Source organism: Orcinus orca, chromosome 5 (genome assembly GCF_937001465.1).
Source record: "Orcinus orca chromosome 5, mOrcOrc1.1, whole genome shotgun sequence".
Classification (NCBI taxonomy): domain Eukaryota; kingdom Metazoa; phylum Chordata; class Mammalia; order Artiodactyla; family Delphinidae; genus Orcinus; species Orcinus orca.
In genome coordinates this window covers 147,264,581-147,286,760 of record NC_064563.1, presented here as the reverse complement: position 1 = coordinate 147,286,760, position 22,180 = coordinate 147,264,581, and the positions used below count along the sequence as shown (strand labels likewise).

At 45.1% G+C, this 22,180-nt stretch overlaps 1 protein-coding gene across 8 annotated transcripts in view; it reads right to left on the bottom strand.

Annotated features, from left to right (window-relative positions):
• Positions 1-22,180, bottom strand: part of TRAPPC10 (trafficking protein particle complex subunit 10) — an 89,973-nt gene that overhangs the window by 11,434 nt on the left and 56,359 nt on the right. For 5 of the 8 annotated variants that reach the window (XM_049710389.1, XM_049710390.1, XM_033418427.2 and 2 more), the window contains 12 exons: positions 21,810-21,824; positions 21,576-21,722; positions 20,856-20,970; positions 19,788-19,864; positions 18,918-19,009; positions 16,488-16,628; positions 16,082-16,194; positions 12,645-13,159; positions 11,687-11,828; positions 9,409-9,567; positions 8,366-8,595; positions 1,052-1,152 (listed from right to left, as the gene is read on the bottom strand). In XM_049710389.1, coding sequence (XP_049566346.1) covers positions 1,052-1,152; positions 8,366-8,595; positions 9,409-9,567; positions 11,687-11,828; positions 12,645-13,159; positions 16,082-16,194; positions 16,488-16,628; positions 18,918-19,009; positions 19,788-19,864; positions 20,856-20,970; positions 21,576-21,722; positions 21,810-21,824 — 1,847 coding nt within the window. The remainder of the gene's footprint in view (positions 1-1,051; positions 1,153-8,365; positions 8,596-9,408; positions 9,568-11,686; positions 11,829-12,644; positions 13,160-16,081; positions 16,195-16,487; positions 16,629-18,917; positions 19,010-19,787; positions 19,865-20,855; positions 20,971-21,575; positions 21,723-21,809; positions 21,825-22,180) is intronic. The other 3 variants (XM_004264607.3, XM_049710393.1, XM_049710388.1) reach the window with 2 other exon arrangements.

Here is a 22,180-nt window from a genome sequence, read left to right as displayed (position 1 = left end):
ACATTTTGGCTGTATTAAGAAGATGTTCTGTAAGGAATCAAAAAAGTGACACAGGAAAATAAGAACCAGTTGTTAACATGTATTTCTACTTTTAATTTCACGTGTAAAAGTGTCAGAAAAAAAACAGATCTTTCTATGCAAGCTATCTCTTAGGAAAAATGGGTCTAAGAATATTCTGTTTTGGATACTTTATTACACGACTGTAAATGATTTTCCTAAACATACAATAGCTTGCAATGAGTCATGGAAGAAAGAGTAACGATTACTCTTCATCTATAGAAGTAACGATTACTCACTGACAAACAAGGTCAGTACAGAGTTCACTTGAATTTCTGTTACACGTAAAGAGGAGTTTTGAAAAGCCAGGCTCAAATAAAGCAACCCAGATTCTCTGTAGAGCTGTTGGTGTTTTTAACCACCACACACTGAGTCTCCTGATGCGGGGACAGGTGAAGCACAGGATGACACCTGCAGACTTCCTTGTCCAAAAACTGAATCTGAACCTAGTCAAGTCTCTAAAGCAGCAGCTCTCAACCGGCGACAATGTCTGGAGCCATCTGTGGCTCACACTAAGGGTACGGAGGGCGAGGAGTGCCCCTGGCAGAAAGCGGGGGCCAGGGGTGCTGCCAAACAGCCACAACACAGGGACCTGACCGAGCGTCGGGAGTGCGGAGACCGCAAGCCCCCCTCTAGAGGTGACAGACAGCAGCTGACAGGGAGCTACTTACACAAACCCACGAGGACGTGACCAGGGGCAGCCAGAATGGCAACTGACCCAAGTCTGGCAACGGGCCAATGGCTTGAAAACAGGGGGAGGAGGGATGAGAAGGGATCTCAGAAACAGAGGGGACTGTGTTTGAATCCCACATCCTACAAACCAAATCTGAGTATGGGCTGGGCGCTATAGGACCCAGGGAATTACTGCGAATTTTAACAGGTGGACAGTGGCATCATGGCCATGAGAAAACATGCTCAGCGTCACCAAAGCCAAGCTCTGAACAGTAGGGCCTGCAGGTAGGGGAGCCTGGGAAAGGGGCCTGAGGTCCTTTACCGTGTCCCGGATGACAGCAGGGAGTGCGTGGTCCTGAAGGGCATGCTGAACGTCAGCGAGATGACGGTGGAGTAGATGGACCACGGGCAATCGATGGACACCTGAGGAGAGACGGGGGACAGGCGTTCAGACCCCTCATCACACGGGACAGGCACCGCCACCACCATCCATCCAGATCTGTGGTGGCTGCCCATTTCCTAGACATTTGATGTCTTTACCATTTCTTATCCAGAGAGATAAACCCCATTAAACATATACACAAACAAAGGAGAGAGAAATGATCCATCGGCACGGTATCAACGGCTCCGAGCAGACGCCGCAGCCCGCAGCGCAGACCCTACCCCGTTATTCTCACGGGCGTGTGGCCACAACGCCAAATGTGTTTTTAATGTGCAGGAGGTTATGACAAAGTGCTTTTAGTCACTCATGTGTAGATGATACTAATCAATCATTAACTATTACAAATCAAGGGAATTACCCGAACTCTTAATCCACAAGACACTGAATACATAACTGCAAACCAATTTGGGGCTGTCGTGTGGACCAATAAGCTATTAACTTCCTTAAGGGCAGAAACCAGTTCCCAAGCTTGTATTTTATTTCCCCCCACAAAGGAATATATTGAGTACAGAACGTGCGCTTATTGTTGTAAGTAGCATCTTTGCCTCCTGAACTCTGTATCAGATAAGGAGGGAAGAAATTTCAAGGACTGAAAATTAAGACATTCTTTTTGAGATCCTGCCTTGCCTGGTATTCTATGCCATAATCCCTTTGAAATGACTGCTTCGATTAGCCTTTTATCCTACTGCTTTTGTGCATTCACTTCTTTTTTAAAAATTGTTCAATTTATTTAAACTAAAAAACAAAATAACAAAAAAACAATTCATCCATTTCTCTCAACCCCTACTCCACGCCTCGGGCAGCCACCAATATGTCCTTATCTATGAGCTTGGTCTTTATTTTTACTTTTTTAGATTCCACATATAAGTTAGATCACATGGTATCTGTCTTTGTCTTCTTTCACTTAGCATAATGCCCTCTAGATCCATCCACGTTGTCGCAAATGACAAGACTTATTCTTCTTTAGGGCTGAATAATATTCCTCTCTGTGTGTGTGTGTGTGCTCATCTTTATTCATTCATCCATGGTGGATGTGTATGTTGCTTCTATGTCTTGGCTATTATACATAATGCTGCAATGAACACAGGGGTGCAGGTATCTTTTTAAGTTAGTGTTTTTGTTTTCTTCAGAAAAATACCCGGAAGTAGAATTGCTAAATTGTATGATAGATCTATTTTTAATTTTTTGAGGAACTTCCACACTGTTTTCTACAGTGGCTGCACCACTTTACATCCCCACCAATAATACATGAGGGTTCCCTTTCTGCCGACACTTATTATTTGTTGTCTTTTTGATAATAGCCATTCTGACAGGTGTGAGATGATTATCTCATTGTAGTTTTGATTACATTTCCCTGATGATTAAGTGATGTTGAGCATCTTTTCATGTACCTGTTGGCCTTCTGTATATCTTCTTTGGGAAAATGTCTGTTCAGATCTTCTGCACATTTTTAAATTGGACTGCTTGTTTTTTTTTGCTATTGAGTTGTATGAGTTCTTTATACGTTTTGTTTATTAGCCACTTATCAGACATATGATTTGGAAATATTTCTTCCATTCAGTAGGCTGCCTTTTCATTTTGTCAATAGTTTCTTTGCTGTGTAGAAGCTTTTTAGTTTGATGGAGTCCCAGCTGTTTATTTTTGCTTTTATTGCTTTTGCTTTTGGTGTCAGATTGAAAAAATCAACATCAAGGCCCATGTCAAGAACTTACTACCTGTGTTTTCTTCTAGGAGTTTTATGGTTTCAGGTCTTACTTTCAAGTCTTTAATCCATTTTTAGTTCATTTATGTGTACAGTGTAAAGTCCAGTTTCATTCCTTTCTATGTGACTCTCCAGTTTTCCCAACACCTTTACTGAATGTCCTTTCCTCATTACACATTCTTGGATCCTTCATCATAAATTAATTGACCATATATGTGTAGATTTATTTCTGGGCTCTCTATTCTGGTCCATCGATCTATGTGTCTGTTTTCATGCCAGTACCACACTGTTTTAATTACTATAGGTTTGTAATATATTAATAGTTTGAAATCAGGGAGCATAATACCTCCAGCTTTGTACTTCTTTGTCAAGATTGCTTTGGGGACTTCCCTGGTGGTGCAGTGGTTAAGAATCCGCGTGCCAATGCAGGGGACACAGGTTCAATCCCTGGTTTGGGAAGATCCCACATATTGCGGAGCAACTAAGCCTGTGTGCCACAACTACTAAGCCTGTGCTCTAGAGCCCGCACGCCACAACTACTGAAGCCCGCACGCCCTAGAGCCTGCGTGCCACCACTACTGAGGCCCACGTGCTCTAGGGCCTGCGTGCCGCAACGACTGAGCCTGTGCTCCACAACAAGAGAAGCCACCGCAATGAGAAGCCCGTTCACTGCAACAAAGAGTAGCCCCCACTCACCACAACTAGAGAAAGCCCGCGGGCAGCAACAAAGACCCAACGCAGTCAAAAAAAAAAAAAAAAAGATTGCTCTGGCTATTTGGGGTCTTCTGTGGTTCCACACAAACTTTAGGATTGTTTCTTCTATTGCTGTGAAAAATCCCATTGGAATTTTGATAGGGATTACACTGAATCTGCAGACTGCCTTTTACAATATTAATTCTTCCAACCCATGAGCACAGACTACCTTTCCATTTATTTATGTCTTCTATTTCTTTCGTTAATGTCTTCTGAGTTTCAATAAACAAGTCTTTTACCTTCAGGGTTAAATTTATTCCTAGGTATTTTATTTTTTGATGCAATTGAAAATGGGATTGTTTTCCTAATTTCTCTTTCTGACAGTTCATTGTTAGTGTAAAGAAATGCAACCGATTTATGTGTACTGGTTTTGCATCCTGTAACTTTACCGAATTTGCTCACTAGTCCTAACAGTTTTTTGTGTTGGAGTCTTTAGATTTTTCTCTATATAATATCATATCATCTTCAAACAGTGACAGTTTTACTTCTTCCTTTCCAATTTGGATGACTTTTATTTATTTTTATTGCCTAATTGCTCTAAGACTTCCAATACTATGTTAAATAAAAGTGGTGGGCATCCTTGTCTTATTCCTGATCTCAGAAGAAAAGCTTTCAGCTTTTCACCATTGATCACAATGTTGGCTGTGGGCTTGCCATATATGGCCTTTATTATGTTGAGGAACATTCCCTCTGTTTTTATCATAAATGGATGTTGAATTCTGTCAAATGCTCTGTCTGCACCTATTGACAAGATCACATGATTTTTAACCCTTCATCCTGTTAATGTAGTGTATCACATTATTTTGTGGATGTTGAACCATCCTTGCAATCCTGGAGTAAATCCCACTTGATCATGGTGTATAATCCTTTTCATGTTTTGTTGAATTTGGTTTGCTAATATTTTGTTGAGGATTTTTGTACCTATGTTTATCAGAGACACTGGCCTGTAATTTTCTTTTCTTGTGGTATCCTTGTCTCGTTTTGGTATCTGGGTAATGCAGGCCTGTAAAACAAGTTTGGGAGAGTTCCTTCCTCTTCTATTTTTTGGAAGAGGTTGAGAAGGACTGGTATTAACTCTCTCAATGTTTGGTAGAATCACCAGCGAAGCCATCTGTCCTGGACTTTTGTTAGTTGGGAGGTTTTTTGAAAACTGATTCAATGTCCTTACTAGTAATCAGTCTGTTCAGATTTTCTATTTCATCATGACTCAGCCTCGGTAGGTTGTATGTTCTAGGAATTTATCCATTTCTTCTAGGTCATCCAATTTATTGGCATGTAATTGTTCATAGTACTAGTCTCTTATGATGCTTTGTATTTCTGTGGTGTCACTTGTAACATCTCTTTCATTTCTGATTTTGCATCCTCTTTTTTTCTTGGTGAGTCTAGCTAAAGGTTTGTCAATTTTACCTTTTCAAAGAACCAGCTCTTAGTTTCACTGATCTTTTCTATTATCTTTTTAGTCTCTATTTCATTTGTTTCTCCTCTGATCATGGTATTTCCTTCCTTCCACTAACTTTGAGCTTTGTTCTTTTTCTAGTTCCTTGAGGTATAAAATTAGGTTGTTTATTTGAGACATTTCTTGTTTCTTGAGGAGGGCATTTATTGCTATGAACTTCCCTCTGAGAACTGCTTTCACTGCATCCCATAAATTTTGATATGTTACATTTCCATGTTCATTTGTTTCAAGGTAGATTTTTATTTCTCTTTTGGTTTCTTCTTTGACCCATTGGTTCTTCAACAACATGTTGTTTAATCCCCACATATTTGTGCAGTTTGCAGTTTTCTTCATGTAATTAATTTCCAGTTTCATACCTTTGTGGTTGGAAAAGATGCTTGATATGATTTCAATCCTCTTAAGTTTATTAAGACTTGTTTTGCAGCCTAACGTGATCTATCTTGAAAAATATTCCATGTGTACTTGAGAAGAATCTGTATTGTTGTTTTTGGATGGTATATCCTGTAAATGTCGGTTAAATCCTCTAGTTTAACATATTTAAGGCCTATGTGTCCTTATTCATTTTCTGTCTGGAGGTTCTATCCATTTATGTAAGTGGAGTATTGAAGCCCGTACTATTATTACACTGCTCTTCTCCCTTTAGATATGTTACTATTTGCTTTGTATTTTAGGTGCTCCTATGTTGGGTGCATAAATACTTATGAACATTGTATTTTCTTATTGGATTGACCCCTTTATCATTACATAACACCCATCTTTGTCTCTTACGACAGTCTCTGATTTAAAGTCTATTTTGCCTGATATAAGTGTGGCTACTGCAGCTTTCTTCCACTTCTATTTGCATGGAGTACCTTTTTGCATCCCTGTGCTTCCGGTCTGTGTGTCCTTACATCTAAAGTGAGTCTCTTGTAGGCAGCTTATAGATGGGTCTTGATTTTTTAATCCATTCAGTCACTTTGTCTTTTGAGTGGAAAATTTAGCCATTTACATTTAAAGTAATTATTGACAGGTGTGTGCTTACTGTCATTTTCTTAATTGTTTTCTGGCTGTTCTTAAAGTTCCCCTCTGTTCCTATCTCCTTCTCTTGCTCTCTTCCTTGTGCTTTGATGACTTTCTTTAGTGGTATGTTTATATTCCTTTATCTTTTGTGTATTTACTATAGGTTTTGCTTTGTGGTTACCATGAGGTTTATATGTAGTAACTTACATCTATAACAGCCTATTTTAAGTTAATAACAACTTAAGTTTGATCCCATTCTAAAACTCCACATTGTAACTCCCCCCTCCAACATTTTGTTTTTGAGATGTCACATTTTACATCTTTTTATCGTGTGTATCCCTTAACTAATTACTGTAATCATAGCTATTTTTACTGCTTTTTTTTTTCACCTTCATACCAGCTTTATAAGTGATTAATCCACTACATTTATCAAATAGTTACCTTTCCAATGAGATTTATTCTTTCATGTGTTTCTGTTACTAATTAGCACAGTTTCTTTTCATCTTAAATAAGTCTCTAACATTTCTTGTAGGGCTGGCTTAGTGGTGATAAACTTTAGTTTTTACTTGTCTGGAAAACTCTTTATCTTTCCTTCAATTCTGAAGGATAACTTTGCCACACAGAGTACTCTTGGTTGGAAGTTGTTTGTCCCCCACCCCCTCCCCCAGCAAGTTTAATATATTGTGCCACTCCCTTCTGGCCTGCAAAGTTTCTGCTGAAAATCTGCTGATAGTTTTATGGGGTTCTCTTGCACATAACAGATTCTTTCCTTGTCTTTAACTTTTGACATTTTACCTATAATGTGTCTTTGTGTGAGTCTCTTTGGGTTCATCTTGTTTGAAACTCTCTGAGCTTCCTGGATCTGAATGTCTCTTTCCTTCCCCAGGGTAGGGAAGTTTTTAGCCATTATTTCCTCAAATAAAATTTCTGCCCCTTTCGCTCTCTCTCTTCTCCTTCTGGGACCCCTATGATGTGAATGTCTGTCTGTTTGATGTTGTCCCATAAGTCCCTTAGGCCATCTTCCATTGTTTCCAACCTTTTCTCCGCTCTGATTGGACAAATCCCCCTGCTTTGTCTTCGAGTTGACTGGTTCTTTCTTTGCTCCATCTAGTCTGCTGCTGAACCCCTCTAGTGTATCTTTCAGTTCGGTTACTGTGCTCTTCAGCTCTGAGACTTCTATTTGGTACTTTCTTATACGCTTCTCTCTCTTTGTTGAAGTTCTCACTGTTTTCCTCCATTCTTCTCCCCAGTTCAATGAGCATCTTTATGAACATTACTTTGAATTCTTTACCAGGTAAATTACTTATCTCTGTTTCATTAAGGTTATTTCCTAAGGTTTTATCTTGTTCTTTCATTTTGGAACATACTCCTCTGTTTCTTCATTTTGCTGGTCTGTGTCACTTTCTGTACAGTAGATAAAACGACCACCTCTCCCAGTCTTGAAGGAGTGGCCTCGTGTAGGAGATAAACCTTGTTGTTCAACTCTGCCCCAGCTCTTGGCTGTCTCTCAAACCTTTGTGCTTGTCCAAGCAGCCTATTGTATTTCTAGTGGCTCCCAGGAGTTGAGGGTGTGCCAAGACCTGTCAGTGTCCCAAAGGGGAGGGTCTCAGCAACTACCTTCAGGCTGTTTGGAAGCCAGACCCTCAGGCAGCAGCTTTTAACAGTATGCAAAAAATACAGTCCCATGGGACCACAAGCACACACTTCTACCCTTGGGTTGTTCAAAAGCCCTCGGAACTGATATCTGTATTATAAGACATGGACAAACTCAGAAAAAGCATGATGCTAGTGACTGGTTCTGTGAGCTGACGGACTGTGGATTTAGGATCAAAGTCATGGATCTCTCAAATAACTGTCAATAAATACCAGCACCAAAGCATAAAATCTTAGCACTTCCTCCTTGCTAAGTATGATGTGATGTTTCAGGGAACAGAAAGTAAAAGCACACCGAGACACAGAACCCCCTCCAGCCTAATCACCAGGACAAATGGGCCACAGAGGCAAGGTCACTGCCCTCTAAGCAAAAACTGTGTCTCTACAATAAACCGTCCTTCCTCGAGTTGGGACAGAGAAGTTAAGAGCCTGTCTTTGTCTTTCCAAGATGCACCCCTCATCTAAGAAGGGGTGATTCACAGCCATAAATGCTAAACCCAACCCGAGCTTGTGGTACAGGGACTGGAAACCTGCCACCCCAACAGAAGTCATCTTGTATGTACTGTCTTTCAAAGCAAGTGGGACGCGCAGAGGCTGCCCACAGCGCTGCACCGTCCCAGCCCCTCCTTACTTTGTGGTCCATGGTAGCCATGCAGTGGCCAGCTTTTTGTGTGTCCTTATGCTTCCCATGGGGCTCTGTCATCCCCAGCATGGTGCTCTCCCCTCCAGTTGCTGGAGCTGAAGGTAAAGAGAGAACTTCCAGTTCAAATTCGATCATGTGGTATGCAGGCGCAGCCGGCAGGCTGATGCTCGTGACCTTGTCAGACGACTGAACCTGGAGCGCAGCGTCAGAAGCCTTTTCTAGGGAAGACAGGAAAAACCACCTGTGACACAGTCCCCTGTGTCCTGGCTCCCTCCCCTCCAGCAGGCGATGGGCCCAGCGGTGAAGTTCCAGCCCAGCTCCTGCTACTCATACACACACGGAAGAGTGTAACTGGGAAGGATCGCAGAGGGAGGGAGACAGGAAACGCAGGAGCAAACCCCCAAAGACAGAGAAGCACTGCACAAAGGCTGTGCAGCTGAGCTCGGCTCAGAGAACCGTCACCGTGCTCAGTCTGAAGGCAGAAAGGAGACACTTCGCACAGCCCGCCCGAGACCACAGGTGTCCCCACAGGACATGCTCCCACTCCAACCCACCACCAGACCAACTCCCACTGAGAAAGAGAGCTGCATCCTCCCCTCTCCAGACCTCGTGGCTGGGGACTGTGGGAGATGGGACTGTTTTAGGGCTTCCAACCAGTGTCTTAGAAGGCTCATTTGCTCTTTCTTTCTGCTGAGGAAAGTCGAGGAGGGTGGAAGGAGGCCGGAGGCCAGCAGGGCATCGCCATGGAGCGTGAGCCCAGGCAGTAACGCTGCATCACGAGACCACAGCGAGGTCAGCACCGCCAGCCACTGAGCGCGTGCACAGCTCTAAGTCTATTCCCCTCCAAGGTAACGCCCCACCTAGGGGAAGGGTTACAATCCACCTACAGGTGGAACATGGCCATGAAAGAGTTGCAAGGAGAAGCGGGCCTCAGATGCCACCTGAGGAAGGCAGGGATGACAGGCTCCTTATATCCTCACGGTGCATGACAACGCCAAGAATCCACCTTCGCCAGGTGACTGCTGCCTTACCTCTCATGTTGGAGTAGATCACTGCTCTGTTCTCTTCATGACCCAGGATAAGCATGGCTTCTACATTGCTGAGCTGAAGGCTGTCCCCGTTTTTTACTGTATAATGGCCAGTAGTGACAGTGAACTTGACCTTCTGAGGAATACCAGCCAGAAGGCTATCTAAAGGGAAGAAGACAGCAATAAGCATCACTGCCAACCAAGAGCGCCAGTGGAAGGCCTACCGTGAGTTAAAGAGCGCTGCTTCTGCTGCTAGAGGCGACCTGTTCACTGCACACACTCCATAAGGTCGCCCAGCGTCCACCCTCAGCGCTCACCTCAGTTACGCGGTCTGCAGCGTTGAGGGGTCCTCGCTAGGCACAAAAGGATCTGAGAGCCTCAGGGACCTTATCACCACTTCAGTTTAGAGAGTTAGCGATTGTGGTGGCAATCGTGTCTACGAGGGTCTCAAAACCTACCCGCTAGCCAGTTATTGAGAGAAACTCAGATAACGACACTAAAGAAAAGCCTAATGAAACCGCATGTGCTGCTGCTATTCAGATTTCCCTCTGGCCTTTCCAGATCTCTGGTTCACAGCAGCTCGACAGAAGATACGGTACACTTCCTCCTGGATGGAAATGGGGGGCGGCAATGGGCTGAGGCTTTCTAAGAATCGGCTCCAGGGAAGGCAGAAGGAAGAAGGCAAAAGACAAGACACAAGGTGGAGGAATAACAGAGAAGAGAGAGAGAGGGAGGAGAGGCGGGAGGTGAGAAAGGGAGTGCGGGCTGGGGCAGGGCGGGGGCGTGAGCCAGCACCTCCCAGGCTCTCCCAGCTGCAGGGCTCAGCCTTTCTCACAAAAGGTAAAAAACTACAAATAGAACTACCATATAACCCAGCAATCCCACTACTGGGCATATACCCTGAGAAAACCGTAATTCAAAAAGAGTCATGTACCAAAATGTTCATTGCAGCTCTACTTACAATAGCCAGGAGATGGAAACAACCTAAGTGCCCATCATCGGATGAATGGATAAAGAAGATGTGGCACATGTATACAATGGAATATTACTCAGCCATAAAAAGAAACGAAATTGAGCTATTTGTAATGAGGTGGATAGACCTAGAGTCTGTCATACAGAGTGAAGTAAGTCAGAAAGAGAAAGACAAATACCGTATGCTGACACATATATATGGAATTTAAGGGGAAAAAATGTCATGAAGAACCTAGGGGTAAGACGAGAATAAAGACATAGACTTACTAGAGAATGGACTTGAGGATATGGGGAGGGGAAAGGGTAAGCTGTGACAAAGCGAGAGAGAGGCACAGACATATATACACTACCAGACGTAAGGTAGATAGCTAGTGGGAAGCAGCCGCATAGCACAGGGATATTGGCTCGGTGCTTTGTGACCACCTGGAGGGGTGGGATAGGGAGGGTGGGAGGGAGGGAGACAGAGATATGGGAACATATGTAAATGTATAACTGATTCACTTTGTTATAAAGCAGAAAATAACACACCATTGTAAAGCAATTATACCCCAATAAAGATGTTAAAAAAAAAAAAGGTTCTCTGAGGGAAGAACCACTGAGATACTGCTGTGTTCCGCACCTGAGGGCCTTTCCAGGTAGCCAGGGGAGACGCTTAAAAGCATAGAAATAGGTAGTTTAGAGAGATTAGATAGAGAAAGCGCTTTCTTGATGTTTTTTCCTCAAATGGAAGCAGCAAGCGAATAAATCCATTGTTTCTAGCCTAAACCACAGCGCCACTCGCTCCTTAGTGTTTTACTGAAGTGCCACGTGGTCTTCAATAATCTGTTTACACCAACTCCTCCTAATTGTAGGACTTAACAGAAAGGACAGCAGCATTGAATTTCCCAAATGCCAAGCCCGGGGGTCAAGGTTAATCAACACTTTCAAAGGAAAAGCCTTTTGATCCGAGCACAGACCCTAACTAATGTAGCATCCCCGGCCTCTGAAATGGAACTCTAAGCAGGAAATTGCATTTACTTATGAAATTCTCTGCAGTAGACATCAGCTGAGATTTAGCTCCTCCTTCTCAGCTAATGTTTAGTAAACATGAAAGTAGCAATTACAGAAAAGCAAATATTCAGATGAACAAAAGAGCCAGAGTCAGTTCCCAGGCAAAATCGTCACGATGCTCCCCAAACTGTCTCTTACAGAGGGACACAGCTACAGAGGGCCGCAAGCGTGACGCTGCAGAGAGCCCTCCTTCCACGTGCTCCCTTAAAGGAGCCAAGTGCAGCGCAGAACCCCCGCAGAGCCCCCGCGGCCCACTCACCGGCCAGCGGCTCCACGTGCAGCTGCGGCTCCTGCGAATACACGTCATACTGCACCAGCGGGTAGATGTGAGGAAGGACGAACCACACCGGGCCCACCGAGGCGCACAGCTGCCGCAGCGTGTAGGTTCCCGGCTCCTTGGCCTGGGGGCAAAACCGAGCATTTGCACAGCCGTCCCCGTTCCTGCAGTGACGAGTTTCTCAAGGGGAAGCTGAGCCATAATCTCTGAAGTGACCGCTTTTCTCACCCTCTTTATCCTGCTGCTCTGTGCTAACACGTCTACACGCGGGCTGTTCAAAAGATCCCTCAGCATCTCTCAATTGAGGACTTCCTGAGTAACTGATGCTTAAGGTTGACTTTATGCTTAATAATGCATTCTCAATTTAATAAGCTTTATCTGTGGCTTTCTCTTCTGCAAAAGGTATTTAATGGAGGCAGGGAGCATGAAATTTAAAACCTGCTCTAAGACTAGACTAAAAACACACATGGCAAATAGCTGCACTTTCCACTGGCCTCTTGGGTCAGTGGAACTAACAGAAGCCGCTGCACTGGAGGAAGATCTGTATCAGAACGGGCCAGAAACAACTGTTTTGACATCCATCCGTGCAGCCACAAAAGGAGAAGAGAGTTGAACATGAAAGCGCCACCTTCTCTGAAACTTCCTCATTTTAGCAAATGAGGGTGTTTTCTAATACAAAGGGAAAAGTCTAACTAAATCCAGTGAGAACACAAATAATTACCCATGTCAAGAACTTCATTCAAAATTTATCACCTGCCTTACAATTATATAAGTACAAAAGGTTTTTTCAAAACATCAGTCTGTTTTTCTTTAAGGATAAAAATCAAAGCCAGGTTAACAGGACAGAGACGTCTACTGGATTCCCAGCTTCTTCAGAGGGTTCCTGCACGTGCCACCCGCTCCGGCCCCCCTTGAAGAAAACTCCCCGCCCAACACACACCTGCGTCCTGAACGTGATTGCGTTGGGCCCCGGCTCCAGGGTCACGGCGGTGCACTTCAGCACGTGGGCCCCAGACTCCAGGGCGGCACCCGAGGGCGCTTCCAGGGACGCGCCACTCTCCTGCTTCCTTAGGAGCACGTGGACATTTTTGCAGATAATCCCTGTCGTGTGCAAGGAATTGTCGGAAGGACTTCTCTCAAACATCTCGCAGAGCTGCAGCGCGGGCAGGCTGTTCTGGGATGTGGGGAAAGGCGAGGTCTCTGCCGGGAAGCTGACAATCCCGTTGGCCGTCTTGTGCTTGGTGAGCCACTCGGCAGTCTTCCGGTAGTTGTTCTTCTCGATGCTGAAGTGGACGTTGATGGCAATCTGCTCTGCGTGGACAGGCACAGGCATCTGACTGCACACGGTTATCTCCACGGACAAGACGCCACCCACGTGGACCACAGCATTGGAAGGGGTGAAATGGAGGTCTCTCAGTTGTGCGAAAGGATGCATAGGGAGCACTATTTTGTGACCTGTAAACACACAGTGCCATGTTTTACTTCCTACGTCACACTTCCAGGTGCTATAGAGACCGCAGGACTGGGCACCATCGGGCCCGCGGGAAGCAATAACGTGCAAAAGAGATGGTTCAGACCCTCCCAACCTTGTGCCATCTTCACACACCAAAGAGTTATTTTGTCAAAAAGAGAACAGAAACACATGCCTAGATAACTCCTGGAAATCATAAAACCTGAAGAAATTAAGGTTTCTAACTCCTGTTTTGGCAAACCCAAGAGAAATACAGGTCAACTAACTCCTCAATTTCAAAACAAGATTTGTAAAGCCCAATTCCTAGAGCTGTTTCAGGGGATTCCACCACCTTCCCACGCACAGAAAGATTCTCCAGTAAAGATGCCCAAACCCCCCTGTACATCTGGAAATGAACCCAGGTGTGTGCCACCCTGTGAGGCCAGCCAGTGAAGTGAGAAGCCAGGAGGGCAGCAGGTCCCCAGCCCCAGAGGCACCGTCAGGGGAGAACCCACTGCATCCTCCAACTTCCTTTCCACAAGCACTGGTGTGTCTAGAACATCCACAAGGCCACTGGACTGACCAGTAAGGGAGACGGTGCCGAGACTGATGCCATAAAATCATAAGAAAACAGGGACAATCACGGAGTATTTTCTTCACGGAGACGCCATGGAAAGCTGGCAGGAAAAGCGTAACCGCACAGTCTCACGTGTGCGCCACACACAGCAGATTCGGCACACAGCTCTACATGACCAGTCTGGGCACATTAAAGGCTCTAAAACACAAATCAGTACCACGCTGCCCCTGAGAAACCCACGCAGATGGCTTGATGTGTGTGACGCGCACCCCAGCAGGCAACGACCACAGCAACCCGAAGCCAAAACCTCTGGAAACACTGGCTTTCAAGCAGTTAGCGACCGCTATGGACTGAATGCGGTCCCGCCAAAATTCTTAAGTGGAAGCTCTATCCCCCAGCGGGCCCTCTGGGAGAGAGTTAGGGTTTGATGAGGTCATGAGGGATGCATGCCCTTGTAGGAGGATGCACCAGAGAGCCCTCTCCGCCTCTCCCCCCACCTCCCTTCCCCCCACTTCCTCCCTCCCTCTCTCTGAGTCTCTCCATTTCTCCCCCATCTCTCCCCGCACCTCCCTTCCTGCTCCCTCCCTCTCTCTGAGTCTCTCTCTCCACCTCCCTTCCACAGCACCCCCACCCCTTGCCTTGAAGGGACAAGCCAGGAAGAGGGGCCTCATCAGAAACCCACCCTGCTGGCATCCTGACCTCAGATGTCAGCCTCCAGAACTGTGAGAAAATAAACACCCGCTGTTGAAGCGTCCAGTCTGCGGCATTTTGTTATGGCTGCTCGAGCTGACTAAGACAGTGACTATTTTAAATAAATACTCTTCTTGATAAACTGAACACGAGAAGCTAAATATTACAATAAAGTTAATCTTACTACGCGGCAATTCTTAAAGTATATTTGCCAAAACATTTAGCCTGAACCTAAGGCTTTGAGATCTACCTTGCTGTTAGACATTCCCATAAGGAAATACTCAAGAAACTTCAGACGGTGAGACAGTCTATGAGACAAGCGGCTCGATGTCTTTAAAAAGTCAGTGCCTTACAACCCTGTTGTCAAACAACCGCTGAAGGGATGAACACAGTGTGGTCCATCCATACCACGGAATATTATTCAGTCACAAAAAGGAATGAAATGCTGACACGCTACAACACAGCTGAGTTCTGAAAGCACTGTGCTGAGTGAAATAAGCCGGTCACAACAAACACATGTTGTATGATTCCATTTACGTGAGACACCCAGAGCACACATCTGCAGAGACAGGAAGGGGGTCAGCGGTTCCCGGGGACTCGGGGCAGGAAGGGGGTCAGCGGTTCCCGGGGACTCGGGACAGGAAGAGGATCAGCGGTTCCCGGGGACTCGGGACAGGAAGAGGATCAGCGGTTCCCGGGGACTCGGGACAGGAAGTGGATCAGTGGTTCCCGGGGACTTGGGATAGGAAGTGGATCAGTGGTTCCCGGGGACTCGGGATAGAAAGTGGATCAGTGGTTCCTGGGGACTCGGGATAGAAAGTGGATTAGTGGTTCCCGGGGACTCGGGATAGGAAGTGGATCAGTGGGACTCAGGATAGAAAGTGGATCAGTGGTTCCCGGGGACTCGGGGTAGAAAGTGGATCAGTGGTTCCCGGGGACTCGGGACAGGAAGTGGATCAGTGGTTCCCGGGGACTCGGGATAGAAAGTGGATCAGTGGTACCCGGGGACTTGGGGGGATGGGGGGTGGTAGGAGGAGGTTGGGAGGAAATAAGTGTGGGGTTTCTTTCGGGTGATAAAAATGCTCTAACACTGACTGTGGGACGGGTACACATGTCTGTGACGACACCAAAAGCCACAGAGTCGTATACTGCACGCTGTGAACCCTATCTCAATAAAGCTGTTGTATTTTAAAAGGTCAGTGTCTGGAAAAGAGGAAGAAAACAAGATGGAAAGACTGTTCTAAGTTAAAGGAGAACTGAGATACAACAATCAAATGCAGTGTGTGACCCCTGACTGGACAAGTAGGGTCCAATTATTTTGAATATAAAATAAGTTGTAAAAACACTTTTCAAGACAATGGGGTAGATCTGAAAAGGGGCTAACTTGGTAGCCCGACTTAGAACCTTGTCCGTCTGTGGGCAGGGTGGTTAGGGGATCACCTTTGTTTTCAGAAGATGCTACACTGTTCCAGGGTCTGGAGCTGCTCTGAAGTTCAGCAAAAAGAAAAAAGAAAGATATAGACACACATTTGCTACACAGCAAAATGTTAACAGCTGCTGAATCTAGGTGGTCAGTATAGAGTACACACGCTGTATTATCGTGTTTGCTTTTCTACGACATCTGAAATTTTTCATAGCAATGTTTGAAAACAAGCCTTACCTGGGCTGTCTGCCTGCTGGCTGGCGAAGCTGAGAATCTCTCTGCAGAAGTACTCTCGCTCGTTCCCAGTCAGGTGCCGGTCGCTGGCCAGGAGGCTGCTGGTCTGAAGGTAGCTGGGTGCAGGGTCAAGGGGCCTGAGAGGACCACGCGCTGGGGCACTGCGCACACAGCCCCTCCAGTCCCCAGAGGGTGCATCCCGACGGGTGTTCCCCTTTTTCTAGGGTGTTAGGAACTCAAGCAGAGGTCAGATACGCTGACTAGGCACCAGCGTCTATCCAACACAGTACGCGTGTTGAGGCAGGCTTTTCTCTCCTAGTTATCAGGTGCTCCTTAAACCCTCAATGGTGGGCCATACAGAGAGAAAGCAATCCTCCTACTTCATGAACATATTCAACGTAAAGGATACTTTTCAATTTGCCCAAGGTGTTTCTGACATTCAGCTAGCTGCTTCCTTGTGTGTGTGATAGGCAGTGCCCAGCCCTCAGCCAGGTAATTCTTCAAGGCTCCCTGAAGATAGATTTCTGCCTTCTGGGGAGACTTCTTCCTCCTTGCAAATAAACAAACAGAAGCTTTCATTATGGGGCGTGATAATCAACAAACTCAGACATGACCTTCCACGGCCTGCTCTCCACCCTTGACAGCCCCACACCATGAAGCTGGCGCCACCTGCAGACAGTCCTTCTCTGGCCACCCCTCCATACAAGAAAGAACAAGAAATGAGGAACACCTAACTGGACCTGAGAACTGCGCTCGGGCTGAGAACCCCACACACGCTGTTTGCCCAGCGTCCTACACTGCCAGAGAGCCTTCAGAGCTGAATCTCCAGATAAGAACGTGAGGGCACCACGCACGATTTCAAGCTGGCCTAAGAACACCAAGTGTGAAGAAAGCGGACGGCTTTGTCCACAGGCACACAACTAGTTATGGAGGAAGCTTCGAAACCTGGGCTCGGGGCCACACCAACTGCTGAGGACAGGCCAACACAGAGTGGCCTACACAGGCCAGCCGACAGGGGAGCTTGACTCAAGTTGGAAACTCAGGCAAAAGCGCTGAGCAGGTTTCAAAGATTTACAGAGAACTATGAGGAATTTAAATATCAACACCTATCACCCAAATTTAAACCCTCAAGACGTTCAGAATATAACAAAGTTTAAAACCCAATTAATGAGAGCTTGCCAAAGCTTCAGTGACAACGTGGATGCCCCGGGCTTTCCCAGAGGTTTGGGGCTACTGACTTCACGGGACGAAGGCCAACACCAAACAAGCACTCGCCCTCTAAGCATGCTGGGACAACATCCCAGGCTTACTTCTGAAGCAATGAGAGTTTCCAAATTCTCAAATAAATTTTAAACCTATCAGTTACATGTGTCGGTTTCTATAGACTTTTATGGTCCTCTCCCCCATTATTTTATTTATTAAGTAAAAAAATAAATTTATTTATTTTTGGCTGCGTTGGGTCTTCATTGCTGCAAGTGGGCTTTCTCTAGTTGCGGTGAGCAGGAGCTGTTCTTCGTTGCAGTGCACGGGCTTCTCATTGAGGTGGCTTCTCTTGTTGTGGAGCACGGGCTCTAGGTGCACAGGCTTCAGTAGTTGTGGCTCACGGGCTCTAGAGCGCAGGCTCAGTAGTTGTGGCGCACGGGCTTAGTTGCTCCGCGGCATGTGGGATCTTCCCAGACCAGGGCTCGAACCCGTGTCCCCTGCATTGGCAGATGGATTCTTAACCACTGCGCCATCAGGGAAGTCCTCCCCCATTTTAAAGGGGTCAAAACCTTCTATATACTTCTTCAGTTACCATCTCCAGCCAAAGATTCTTACACTGTAGAGCTGGAAGGGAGGGCATTTGTCATCCAGTCGCCGTAGACCCAGGCCGAGGGTCACCTGGCTAGTCCATGGTCAAGCTAGAACCAGGACCCAAGTCTCCAGGCCAGCATCACGCCACTGCAGCTCCAAGCCTCAGCTCACAGCACCTGAGGACATGGCTACTGATTTAGTCATCAGATACACTAGCTGGAGACTAAGGAGAGCCGAACTCCAGCCCCAGCATTACTCAGCTGTGCAACTGACTCCCTGCTCCAATCACACCTGAAACACTAGGAAGTTCACTTAGATGATCTACAAATCCCTTCGGAGCCCTGCAATCAGTTAAAGTAAATTATTCTTCCTTGTTTCATCTAATGAAATGACTAACTACAGATTTCAAGATACCATTTCAAACACACATTTCTTTTGAGAAAATGTAAACCTCTTTTCCCTCATAATCTGTATCTCTTCCCAGTGCTCTGAACTAGCAGTTACACTGCCAGCAGGGGTTCTTTATCAAACACGTGAGAAACATGCCACGCTTTTAGTCTTTTCTCTGGAATCCACTCCAAAGCTGGAGCCAGACTAGAAATGCTCAGTGTCTGCACACCCCAGCTCACAAGCACTCAAGGCTCAGCCCTCCCTCATGGACCTGACACATCACGTGCTTCACGTCACTGACCTCGAGGCTTTCAATCCTCTGAGGAGGCATTTAACAGCAACTGGAGAAAATGCTATAGAACACAAACTATGTATCACATATAACAGTACATATATTATCTACATGTATATAATATTTACATATAAGTTCATTAAATTAATTAAATGAAAGAAAAAGATCAGTAACAATTATTAAGGGTAATAAGCTGAACTCACTCTGGTTTTCAAAGAAATTTTCTTAAGAAGTGATGACTGGTTAACAGTTCACATTTTTTGTTCTACAAGGTTATGTACACTTCACATTAGCTCCTACATAACAAACCTCTTACTACACGTGAGATGTCTGAAATTCAAAGAAAAGTTCAAAATCAATTACATGTAAAACTCCGCCAGATCCTTTCCAACGAACTTAGCGGATCGAATTCTCCCAATACTCGTATACATTTCAATGGTGGCATGGGACAAGTCCTGCGGAAAAGCAAAGAACCAAATAATTCTACTTTAAATTTAATGCTAGACAAATCCTACATTTATTTACCCAAGGCTGAAGCAAAAGACTTCCTTATTAATATAACATAATTTTTTACTTTGTATCTCTTTTTGTGTTATTTGATTTTTATGTAATAGTGATTTATACAAAGTCATTAACTTGTACATAAACTATAAATCATAATAATAAAAGAAACGTGAACTCAGCAGGCACAGAATAATTTTTTTCAAAGTATTTTCCATCTGTGGGTAACATTTTTAATATTTTTCTCACATTCTGGATGACAGACACAGTATTATAGACTACTGTCAAATGCTGTTGAATTAACCATGACTCGGGAAGGCAGACGGTCCACCGACGGTCTACTGCACTGCTTTCTAAGACTGTCCAAATTTAAGTCCTTTAAAATGAAGTACAATAGCTCTGTTCAGGTTCAAATTGTTCCTCTGTACACAGAAAACCATTCACTATCCTTTCTTACAATTTCTGTTCTACTGAATGAGCAATACCATTGTGAACAAAATTATAAATATCCAAAGATGCTTTTATGCCTATTTATGGTGTCATGGATACTAATAAACCAACTATTCCAGCTTTCATGCACAACTCCCTAGGGTACCAAAGAAACTTCAAAGGCCAACAAGAAGGAGGTTCCAAATACCAGCTCATTCCCAACTCAAAAGGTCACAAAGTAGCAAAGTCTAGTAGAGGGGGGCTTTCTGCCATGGGTAGGCAGGGAAGATTTGTAATACTTACTAAGTAGTGTTTTTCAAAAGCTTCTACTGATGATAACGCTTCTTTGAGTTTCTTATACGGACTCTGAGCAGTGTTGGCTTAAACAGAAATAAATAAGAGCCCTTATTCATCTTCATTATGTCCAGTCATATGAGCTTACATTGCGCCTCGAATGTCACAGGTGAAGGACTTTGTCTGATGTTTATGGAAATCACAGACAACCCATTCCAACTGAAACTACGTTATTACTTACATTCTTGTCTAATTAATATACTCATGAAATAGTCTAAACCCTTCAAGTAATACTTTTATCTTTAATTGAGACTAGAATTTTTTAAGTACGTGTTACAAATCCTACAATGAATTAAATTACTTCCAAAATGATTTGATGTGGTCTCAGGTGGAAACAGTGTAATATACACATAGCGCATTTTCCCTGACAAACTGATTCAATCCAGCAAGAGGCCTCTCAGGCCATTAGGTATGCTCTACTTCAGCAACAGTTTTGCTAAATCATACTCATCACGGTGTTCCTACCTAAAAGAATTAGTAACGTTCCTTTCAAAGTGCTTTATTACCTAGGGGGTAATTTACTCAATAAAAGGATTTGTCTGGCCATATCATTAGAAAAATAATCATCTGTAATTCAGAGGAAGACTGGTGCATTTAAACTTCACTGTGGTCTGTAAAAAGGCATGATCAGCTCATTTAAGCCTACAAGAAACTCAGACCCATTTTTAAGAATCGCTACAATTTCTTTCTTTCTTTTTTTTTTCTTTGGCCACACCGCACCGGCATGCGGGATCTCAGTTCCCTGACCACGGATGGAACCCACGCCCCCTGCAGTGGAAGCGCAAAGTCCTAACCACCAGACCACCAGGCAAGTCCCACAATTTCTTAAACTATATCTGACATTTTTTTATGCTATTAAAAGCTAAAATATCCTATGTATTAATCTGGTCAGCTAATAATGAGTGTAATTTCCCAAATGGTGAGTAATTATATCACGGAACCCAAATTATATGTGCCAGTTACAGCCGACATTCTCATTGCTTTCCACCACGTGTACGGGGACATCTCAAAAAGTACCTGTTTCAGGCCGTTCAGCTCCCAAGCCCGCCAAAAGATCAACCGTCCTGTTGAGGTCTTCTGAGTTAGGTCCCTGTTCTGACACAAGTCCACACAGATAGCCCAAGGACTTTAGCTGTTGAGATAAACCCCAAATTTCAATTAATTTGCCGTAAGAGTCAGCAGAGAATTTACAAATTTAAATATGAAGTTAAAACCATCTAAATACTAGAAGAAATTTAGCTTTCCTATCCAAATGATTCTCATCTGGATATGAAAATATATCTTACTGGGATCATTTCAAACTCAAACCTTCTACGTAATAATCCTCAGAGCGGCTCTGACGCTGGTCACCCCCAGCCTGTGCTGTTCGCCCACGCTCTCCCAAGCTTGCCCCACCTCAACCCCTCCCCCGGCAGGCCTTCCTGCTGCGCGCTCGGGACTACTGTCATTTTCTGCACTTCTGCACACGCTGCATGCTCACCCTGCTTTGTCCCCCCACCCATTCCTGGAGCAGAAGCCTGCCTTTAGCACGAGCGCAGCGAGCGCCTGATGTCTGCCAGATACAGCGATACTGGCAGGGAACGACTGCATCCACGCTGCTCCTAGACGCACCCTGAAGTAGCCAGAGCTGCCTGTGCAGGGACCAGGTGAGCAGCACTTCTCCAAACAGCTAACTCCGTCCCCCAGCCCCGCAGGCAGAGCCCCGGCCGAGGCTCACATGGGCACTGGGGCAGTTACCTTCTCTGTGGCGTAGCTCCACAGACCCACGGTGTGGGCGATGTTTGAGTCTATCTGTGCCCGGTCGCAACACCCTTCTATCCTCTGCAGCACCTCCAAGCAGCTCAGGAACACCCAGCAATCCAGGGCACCGGGCAGCACGGAGACCTGGGGGCACAGGCGCGGGCGTGTGAGGAGAGCGCTGGGGGAAGCACTTGCGCCCGCTTGCCCTCCTTTGCCCCTCCAAGCAGCTACCCAGTCTCTGCAAAACTACAGGAAAGAGAAACGGGACCTGTAGAGCAGGCCACCTACAGGAGGAAAGGAGCGATCTGTGTCCAAATACACTATTTGGTGTCATATTTCTGATGATACTGAGTGACTTGGCAGGGATGTAACTTGCAATCATGTACTTTAAAAGCTTATTAACAAAAGAAGCCTACAAAAAGGCGACTGTCATCACTTAGTCTACGTTTGAACACTGGTCACCTCTCAGTTTAAAGAGCATATAAGGTGAAGGTGGGAGGCTAAGACCTCAGATGACCACTTGATCACATTTCAGAAGATCATGTTCAACACCAGAAATCTAAATATTAAGTAAATATTAGATGATATTTAGGAATTGCTAT